The 10,216-nt window shown below is 53.0% G+C and overlaps 1 protein-coding gene across 1 annotated transcript; it reads left to right on the top strand.

The window, feature by feature from the left end:
* Window positions 1-851: 851 nt before the first annotated feature.
* Hapln4 (hyaluronan and proteoglycan link protein 4) lies at window positions 852-8,185 on the top strand. Its single transcript, NM_177900.4, has 5 exons — window positions 852-886; window positions 1,743-1,863; window positions 2,105-2,467; window positions 4,131-4,454; window positions 5,453-8,185. Exons 1-5 carry the CDS (start codon window positions 884-886, stop codon window positions 5,842-5,844), a joined length of 1,203 nt encoding a protein of 400 aa, NP_808568.1. The 5' UTR covers window positions 852-883; the 3' UTR covers window positions 5,845-8,185.
* Window positions 8,186-10,216: the final 2,031 nt, after the last annotated feature.

Consider the following 10,216-nt stretch of genomic DNA (forward strand, 5'->3'; position numbering starts at 1 on the left):
AATGAGGCTTCAAACGCATGATTGTCCTACCTCTGCCTCTTGCCTCTTAGCATGTTTTACCTGCATGTACCACCACAACTGGCCCAAAGATGACTTTAAATTCCTAACCCCACCGCAGCCTCTCTGGTGTTGAAATGACTAGCCTCCCTCTGGAACCCAGAACCACAGGCATGCTAAGCGATCCCTTCTCCAACTGAGCTTCAGCCTCAGCCTCCAGCTAACACATGGCCTGGAGATAGGCCAGGCTCGTCTCAAGCTTGCTGTCTACCTGCCTCTGCTGAGATTAGAGACTAGCTCCAAACCCCTTCCCTTTTTTCCTTCTCATCCTAGGCTGACCTCGAACCTGCAGAAGATAACTTTAAACTGCTGGTTCTCCTTTCTCCCTCCAGAATACTTGAGTAACAGTTGTGTGTCTCTACCATAAAATAAAGTGTGTTGGGGTGGCAGGGAGGCTCGTGGACTTGAGTCTTTCCTGTGCTGGCAGGAGCTGGAAGACTTGATTAAGGAGCTTGGCCGACCATCTTAGTTTACCCTTCTGCTCACTGGGTGGTTATATGGGACTCCTATGCGGCAGCACGCCTGTCATCCCAGGTGTGGAGTACCAGCTCAGTCCAGTGAAACTAGTCAACTTAGTCCTCGTGGGTGAGAGGTTGGGATGGGTCACTATTACAGTGCTCTCAATTCCCCGTGCTGGGGGGTGAGGGTTGTCCCACCCCCACCCCGTGCTGTGCGTGCGCACGCGCGCGCGGCACCTTTAAAGCGCCCTCCTCTGCTTGCAGGCAGACGCCCGGATTGCGCGACCGGCAGGACCAGCTGGCCAGACCGCTGTGCGCGTGCGCAGTTGGGGAAGCGCACTGGCCGCTCAGCAAGGGCCACGACCAGGATGGTGAGTGCCACGCTGCACTGGTTTTCGAATCTCACATTTGTCTCTGTCTCTCTTCTCTCTGCCTCTCTCCGCCCTCTCTTTTCCTCTTGCCTCCTCTTTCTCTTTCTTTGGCACTTTCCCTTTCTCTGCCTCTTCAATGTCTCCCCCATGTTTGGGGGTGGTGGTGGAGAAGAGCGCTCACTTATTCTTTTTCCGTGTCTCTCCCACTAGTATCTCCTTCCTCTACCTCTGAGTCTCTGCATCTCTGATCCTACACCTCTATTTTTGCGTCTCTGGGTCACTGTCTCTGAGTCTCTGGGTCACTGTCTCTGCGTCTCTATTTATGAGTTTCTATCTCTGCGTCTCTATCTCTGTGTCTCTGCATCTCTGTGTCTCTGAGTGCATCTTTGCGTCTCTGTCTCCGAGTCTCTGGGTCTCTCTCTGTCTTTGCCGCTGTCTCCGGGTGTCTGTCTCTGAGTCTCTATCTCTGAATCTCTTCCTCTGAGTTCCTGTGTCTCTGTCTCTGTCTCTGTGTCTCAACTCTGGGTCTCGCTCCCTCTATCTCTCCTGGCCTGGCTCAGTAGCCCGTTGCCCCCCACCTCTCCAATCCTGTCCCTCTATCCCCAACCCCCGCTCGTGCTGCCGGGCTTGCTGCAGTCTCCTGGCGCGCTGATAACCTTGCGGCCCCGGTCCGCGCTGCTGCTCCCCCTCCCGTGCGCTCCCGTAACGGGGGCAGGGACTTAGGGAAGACGAAAGGAAATCTCCTGACCCTCCGTCAGTTCCACGGTTGATTCGCGCCTGAGACCCTTTTGGGGAGGGCTGGCAGAGCTAGGGGCTGTTGGGGCAGTACAGCTGGAAGCAGCTCCTGTACCCGCAGGCGTGTGCTCCAGGAGCCCTCGGTCACCGCGCACTCTGGGCCGTGGCCTGGGGACTCCTGCTGCTGGTCCCCGTGCTCGCAGGGGCGCAGCGTGGCAGGAAGAAAGTCGTGCACGTGCTGGGTGAGTTTTGTGGGAAGCTCTGGTCATCCCCTGCAATCCCCAATACACGCGTGCGCGCGCGCGCGCGCGCACACACACACACACACAGCGGTGGCCTAGAGTGAACGATGGGAGTGGGATGGGGTGGCGGATTGCCATGGTCCCCTACATTCAATCTCTGAGCTCCTTTCCCATCCTAGACCCACATCCTCTCCCTGAGGGACCCTACCGCACCTTTGACCCCTGATTGGTCGCCCCGCAGAGGGCGAGTCCGGTTCCGTGGTGGTGCAGACGGCGCCGGGGCAGGTGGTGAGCCACCGCGGTGGTACCATTGTCTTACCCTGCCGTTACCACTACGAGGCGGCCGCCCACGGTCACGACGGCGTCCGCCTCAAGTGGACGAAAGTGGTAGACCCTTTGGCTTTCGCCGATGTCTTCGTGGCTCTGGGTCCCCAGCATCGAGCCTTCGGTCCCTACCGAGGGCGGGCCGAACTGCAGAATGACGGACCTGGGGATGCCTCCCTGGTCCTCCGAAATGTCACCCTTCAGGACTACGGGCGCTACGAGTGCGAGGTCACCAATGAGCTGGAGGATGACGTCGGCATGGTCAAGCTGGATCTGGAAGGTGACCACAGCATGGGCAGAGAAAAAGGGGTACAGTGGGGGGCAAACTGAATGAGGTTGTTTCGGTAGAGATTTTGTCAGGCAGGGGAATAGCTCATTTAAAAATTACAGCTCTTATTTAATGTATGTGTATACTAATATATGCCTGTGGTTAGGGCCAGAAGAGGCCTCCCTTCCCCTGGAGTTGGAGTTACAGGTGGTTGAGAGCTGCCTGGTGTCAGTGTGGGGAACAGAACTCTTTTTGGCTGGAAGAGAAACAAGGAAGAAAGAGGTCCCCCCCCTTTTTTTTCTTCCCTTCTAGACAAGGTCTCACCATGTAGCCCTGGCTGCCTTGGAACCCACTACATAGATCACGCTAACTTTTGTTGGGATAATCTTTTGGTGCACTGTGTGAAGGCCTGCCTAAGGCACCTTCTGATTAATTTAATAAAATCTCAACAAGCCTTGCATTTGCAGCGATCAGCATGCCTCTCAAGTGAAGGGATCAATGGTGAGGGCCATCCCTGGACTGAAGAAAGTGTTTTTTTAAACCGCTGAGCCATCTCTTCAGCACTAGCTCTATGACTAAGACAAGGTTTAATGGACCCCAGGTTGGCTTTGAACTCTTGAGCTTTCAAGAAAAAAGTTATTGAATTTTGGTGTGTGCACTTCTGTGTGTGTGTTTACGAGTGCACACATGCCACGGTTCTTGAATGGAGATCACAAACAATTTGCCGAATGGATTCTCTCCTGGAATAGAACTCAATTTGTCAGGGTTGGTGGCAAATGCCATTACCTTCAGAGCCATTCAATTGACACTTCTGAACATTTTAACAATGGAAAATTGTAGCTGTCTTCATTAGATGCTTTCTGTTTGCCAGCCACTTAGCTGAACGGCTCTCTGGAGCTTCTCATTTAATTTCCTCAAATCCCCAAGGTCGACAGCTATTAACCTAGAGATGAGCTCTGCCTCAAGAAGGCTATGGCGTTGCCCTGGGCATCTGTAGGTGAGGGGCGTGGCCAAGATTCGACATCCTGTCCATCAAAACTCTAGGGCTTCACCATAGCTGGTGTTTGCATCCTATCCTGGAATAGGGGCCAGCATGAGATTCTGCCTAAACCCTGTCCTTCAGCACAGAAACACTCCAGAGTTGGGTTGACTGAGTTTAGTGAGAAATAAGTTTAGAGTCACAGTCCCAGGCAGTTGGAAGGGAAACACTTTAAATAATACTGGCAAATCAGAGGGCTTGACACCTGCCCAACTGTTTCAGGGCCCAGGGTGTAGGAGTACTGCCCTAGGGACAGGTCTTTCCACTTCAGTAGTGAGTTGTCAGAACACTGGGACAGAGGACATTAAGAGTTGAGTTTTGATGGATGAATTAGGCAGCTGGAGAAGGATAGAAAGAACATGCATGAAGGTCTGTGGCCATGGAAGAGTAGCCATGATTAAAATGTATTAAGGCAGAGGAGCACATTCCACGCTTGAATCCAAGGACACATAATGGGCGTGAGGGGGCTAGAGGTGCGGCCGGGTCCGAGGGCTGAGAGAAAAGTGAACTGGAAGGTTCTGTTTCGTGTAAGGTGTAGTAGAATCCAGTGCGTGTGTGTGTGTGTGTGTGTGTGTGTGTGTGTGTGTGTGTGTGTGTGTAACCCTGACAGACTCCTATTTGTCTTCGTCCACCCAGGGGTGGTCTTCCCCTATCACCCGCGCGGAGGTCGCTACAAGATGACTTTCGTGGAAGCGCAGCGTGCTTGTGCCGAACAGGATGGCATTTTGGCGTCCGCGGAGCAGCTGCACGCGGCCTGGCGCGATGGCCTGGACTGGTGCAACGCGGGATGGTTACGCGATGGCTCGGTGCAGTACCCAGTGAGCCATGCCCGGGAGCCCTGTGGCGGGACTGGGAGCACTGGAGCTGGTGGCGGCACCAACGGGGGCGTGCGCAACTATGGATATCGTCATAACGCTGAGGAACGCTACGATGCCTTCTGCTTCACGTCCAACCTCCCGGGTGAGATAAGTCTTTTCCAAAGAAGCGGGTCTCCAGCACTTATTTCCCGCCTTCTTGAAAGAGACCTGTCCCAAGGACCTAGGCCCCCTAAATACATAGGCTTCTCCCTGAAGGGGACCCTTCTTCCCTCTCTCCTTCCTCTTAATCATTATGTCCTCTCCCAGGAAAGGAGGCCCTCTCCTCCAGTTCAAAAGCTCTCTCCCTGGAGGGACACCTGCCCCACATGCACAGGCTCTGACCCATGGAGCCTGGCCGCTGATTGCATAGTCCCAGTCCCCTAGAATGAGGTCCGCCCCAGGCGCATATGCCCCGCCCCTTAGGGAGAAACCCGCCCCAAGTGCCTAGTCTCCAACCCTTTGAGGAAGACAGCCCTAACCGCCTAACCCTAGGGCCTGGCAGGTGGAGGGAAGTCTGTCTCAGAAACATAGACTCCATCCCTCAGGGTATAGGCTTTTTCTCTCTTGAGGAAAGACTTCCTCCATGGGCTCCGCCCCAAAGAGATAGGCACAAATTAAGCCCAAAGCCCCCATCCCCGCCTCCCTGAGGAAGACCTGTCCGAAAGACATAGAGCCTACACCGTGGTTGAAGGTCCATTTCAAGAGTGTGGACTCTGCCCACAAGAACACAAGAACACAAATCCTATGCCTAAGGACACAGACACTACGCTAAGGCATAAGGACACTAGAGAAAACCTTTCCCAAACATAGGTCGCGCCCCAAATAAGAGCCCTGCCCAATGGACAGAAATCTCCCTGAAGTGCATAGACCCTCCCTCCAAGACCATTGTCCCCCACCAAAGTGAGCAGGCCCCGCTCCTCCGCCTTGCCTCCGCTTTCCAGGCTGCCACAGGGGGGCAGTGAAATGCCACATGGTACCAGCATCGCACTGGCGGTCCCAGGTTGCAGTGAATGGGATGGACTAGGCTCAGGAAGCCCTAGGACGCTAGAGCCTGGCGGGCCTATCCCTGGCCGGGGTCTAACACACTCTCGGGTCCCACAGGCCGCGTGTTTTTCCTGAAACCGCTGCGACCTGTGGCCTTGGCCGGGGCAGTGCGCGCGTGCGCTGCGCGGGGTGCCACAGTGGCCAAGGTCGGGCAGCTGTTCGCTGCGTGGAAGCTGCAGCTGTTGGACCGCTGCACTGCAGGCTGGCTGGCGGATGGCAGCGCGCGCTATCCCATCGTGAATCCGCGAACTCGCTGTGGAGGTCCTCGGCCCGGCGTGCGCAGCCTGGGTTTCCCTGACGCCTCCCGACGTCTCTTCGGTGTCTACTGCTACCGCGCTCCAGGTGCCCCAGATCCGGCTCCAGGCGGCTGGGGCTGGGGCTGGGCCGGCGGAGGAGGTTGGGCTGGAGGGTCGAGGGATCCGGCTGCCTGGACCCCGCTGCGTGTATAGATCTGGAAGGATGCGTGTTTGGGGGTGTTAGTGGCTGATCCAGTGGCCTCATGCACCCCCTGGATACCGATCACGTCTCAGAGTCTCAGAGATTCCTTGGACATATGACACACCCCTGCGGTGCACTGCAGACTGATCTAGCTACCTGTGGTCTTTGGACATTGACCATACCTAAGGTCTCCTGGATAAGCGACCTACCCCTGCGGTGAGCTGCAGGCTGACCCACTTGTTGTGGTTCTTGGTCGCTGACTATGTTGCCCTCTGAGGATCCCCTTTGGATAGTGGATATTTCATCTTTTAGACTTTGCCCAGAAGAGTCATACTCTCCCTAATCCCCGGGACCCCAGTAGACCAGCAGGACTCTACGGTTTCCAAAAGATGAACCTTCTATGGCCTTCTGAAAAACAGGTGGACACCCCCCTCAGTCACCTGGAGGCTGGACCCCCAGGATTAACTGGAGACCTGCCCCCAAACCTTCTGTATTTCCCGGGAGCTGGAAAACTGGTCTTGGATCGTCAGCTGTACACTGACTCCATCACCTGGTGAAGAAACAGAAAACCACAGGTCACAAGATGATCGTGCCCTGTACGAGCAAGTGACCCAGATTCCCACTCTTTCAGAGAGTCTCTTTACGTTTTCAAGGTAGCATACTTTGTCCCTGGGTCAATATGGAGGACAGACCCAACACCTCTGGTGTCACAGGAGAGTCTCCTCAGCTGGCTCCTGGAACAGCGGCCATGCCTATCCCTCAGGTTTTCCTCTGACCAGAGAGTAGACTCGCTTGAATGTCCCGTCCCCGGGCTCCTTGGGGGATGTCACCAAAGAGATTCCCTCAGACAAGAAACCCCTAAAAATCTGACTTGCAGAGACAAGCTGCTCGGCTTCTTAAGGTCACATAGGCCACCAATGCAGCCTTACCAGGCTCACCCGCTACACCCACAGAAATGGCACATTCTGCCTTCCTCTGTAACCATGGTTACCACACTTTTCCTTTCTTACTGGCCTAAAGCCTAACACCTACCACTTCATTTTTGTCTGTCCCTGCCCTGGTGGACTGCTGTGGAGACAATCTTCCCCACTGAGTATCCTCAGGGTAACCCAACATTCAGTTCTCCAGGCCTCTCCATGGAAACAGCTGCCCCTTTCCCAAAGAGCATCTTCTGTTTCTCTCAGTTGCCCAAGCCCCGCTCCTAGACAGTTTGAAACACCCAGACTGTTGCCATGGAGTCCAAACCTCTGGTGTCCAAGGTAACAGAATACCTGTCCCTTCAAGGCTTTCCCCTCCAGGGTCCCATCCTGTCCAACTGTTGCCATAGAGAACGTCGGTGTCTCCATGACAACTGACCTGCAGCACTCAGGAACTTCTTGCTATGGGTCCCTCTGACTGGAGCTGCCTGCTGTGTTCCTCAGGCGCCTGACAAATGTCCCTTCTTCAGATGGGCCTATGCAGGACTCTGCTTCTGGAACAGCTATCTGCACCATCCATTTGCATGCTAACTTTACTCCACCCAGCAGCTGAGCAGGAGCCACCACTGCAACCCCCTCCAGCATTTTAAATGTTCACCCTGCAGACTAGGAAACTGAGGCTGTGGTACCGCACAAAGGCCGACCTTTCCTTCTTGGAAATCAAGGAGGGCAGATTCTCCCTGAAACCATCAATTTCAACCCATTTCTGAGGACCCATGTGTGCTCAAGGGTCAAGACCAGCCCAAATGCAGGAGCCTCCAGGTCTCAGATGCTGCTGGAACCAGCAAGTACCCTTGCCCACACACTTTCCTGCCTGCCCCATCTATCTCGGCTAATTCCACCCCTGAGTCTGGAAGCTAAGGGGCTGTGGGCTCCAGTCACACCTTTTGTTCTAAAGTGTGCAGCCAAACACTTATCCAGACTCTTCTCTGGGCTAGGATTGTTCTGAGGTCCCCAGCAGCAGCCTGCAGCCCAAGTTCAATAAACCTTTGTTTTTTCTGGTGAATGTGAAACAAGGCTGCCAGTCCCTGTCAGTGCAGTGGGCTTCTCGGTTCAAAAGTGGCTCCTCTCCCTTTTTTCACTGCTCCAGGATCCTGTGGGATCCTCTCTGACCTCCTCATGTGCCCTGGGGCATGTGTGCATACACATGAATCATAGTAACATGTCATCTAAAAAACGTTAAGTAGGAGCTGGCTGTAGAAATGAGGTAGCCAATCTGTATTTTTATTTATTTGCTTATTTATTTTGTTTTTTTTGAGACAGGGTCTCACTGTTTAGCCTTGGCTGTCATGGAACTTGCTACATAGACCAGGCTTGGCCTTGAGCTCAGTGATCTGCCTGCCCCAAGTGCTGAGATTAAAGGTGTAAGCCACCACTGCCTGGCCAATTTTTATTTATTTTTAAGTTTTTTTGTCAGTATTTCGTGTGTGTCTGGTGCCCCTGGAGGCCTGCTGAAGGAGCTGGACCCCGTAGCTAGAGTTAGAGATAGTTTTGCTGCTGCATTTGGAAGAGCAGCAAGGCATCTTAGTCAACTAAGCCAGCTCTCTAGTCCCGAATTTTTGTTTGTAAACTTGACTTATTCACTGGTGTTTAGTGTGTGGGAGTGGGAGTGTGTACAAAACAAGTGGTAAGAGGACAGGTTGGCATTCATACAGTCCTGGACCAATCAAGGTTACTCTGGAAAATGGGCCATACCATTATTGGCTGAGTTGGGGTGGCTCCACCCACTTTGCTTTCATTCAATGAAAGTTGGATATTTTACATGCAAAAGGGAAGGTGGACCCCACTTCAGGGATTGAAAATATTTACTTAGAAATCCAATCTCACCAGTATACATGCTATTCCTCTTCCCAATCCTCTTCTCCAAATAAAATTGGGGGGATGGGGAGTGGGTGTACATCTTTGTGGCTCTCAGAATTCAGAGCCAGTCTGGTCTACAGCAGTGGGTCTCCACCCCTTTGGGGGGTCACATCAGATCTTCTGCATATCAGAACTTTACATTACAATTCATAACTAGCAAAATTATAGTTATGAAGTAGCAATGAACTAATTTTATGGCTGGGGGTCACCACACCATGAGGAACTGTATTAAAGGGTCTCAGCGTTAGGAAGGATGAGTGATTTTCCAGGCCAGTTAAGGTTATGTAGTGAGACCCTGTTTCAAAAACTAAGACACCCTTCCTCCCCAAGGACACCCTTGCCTTCTCTCACTTTGGTACATGCCTTTTGTCACTAAGGCTGACTGGGACACACCTCTATCCTCTGTGCACAATTGTCCCCAGCTACAGATGACAGGGTTTTACATAGCTGGCAGCAGCCATTGCTGTCTTGATGGATGGATGCCTGGCAAGATGCTTCAATGGGTAAAGGCACTAGTCTCTGGGCCTGGTGACCTGAGTTTGACCGGTGGGACTCCCACTCGGAAGGAGAGAGCTCACTCCCAGGCTGGCTTTGACTTCCACATCTGCGCTGTGGCTCCTATGAGCATCTCTCTGTTGTTGATGGTGGTGGTGGTTCTTTTTAGACAGGATCTCTCTGTGTAGTCTTAGCGGTCCTGGAACTCGCTTTATAAACTGGGCTAGCTTTGAACTCAGAGATCCACCTGGCTCTGCCTCCAGAGTGCTGGGATTAAAGTCATGTGCCACCACCCAACTTGGTTCACACTTCTTATCCTACCACTCAGTAGGCTGAGGTAGAAAGATTGCTGTGAGCTTGAGGTCAGCCTGAGCTACAGAATAAGGCCAGCAGTCAATAGCTAGCTAATTCTCTGCATCTCTGGCAGGCAGCTTATAGCTGCACTTTTCCAGGGCATGTATCTGTCTTCCTCTCCTGCGTTCGTTTGTTTGTTGCCCAGGCTAGCCCTCCTACCTCCACCTCTGCAGCACTGGGAGGAGGCATGTACGATGCTGCTCTGTTTCTTATCTGGAGGAAAAGGAAGAAAGGAAGGAAGGAAGGAAGGAAGGAAGGAAGGAAGGAAGGAAGGAAGGAAGGAAGGAAGGAAGGGAGGGAGGGAGGGGGAGGGAGGGAGAAAGAGAGAGGGGAGGAGGGAGAGAGAGAGAAAAAGAAAGAAAGAAAGAAAGAAAGAAAGAAAGAAAGAAAGAAAGAAAGAAAGAAAGAAAGAAAGAAAGGAAGGAAGGAAGAAAGAAAGAGAGAGAAAGAAAGAGAAAGAAAGAGAAAAGATACCTTCTATTTCTCCTGCGGTACCCTACTTTCCCTCTGACCGGGCACAGTGTGTGGCTCCTAATAAGGGCTCAGGGCCCATGGCTGTGGCTCACTTAGTGGAGTGTTTGTATCTCAGTTCACAAAGCGCTCTCCTAGCATTCGTAAAGTTCCCAGCACCCCATAAAACAAACCAGCAGTGGATAGGCAGAGGCATATAGATCACAGAGTTTCAGGCAAGCCTGGT

This window comes from Mus musculus, chromosome 8, assembly GCF_000001635.26.
Source record: "Mus musculus strain C57BL/6J chromosome 8, GRCm38.p6 C57BL/6J".
NCBI classification, from domain to species: domain Eukaryota; kingdom Metazoa; phylum Chordata; class Mammalia; order Rodentia; family Muridae; genus Mus; species Mus musculus.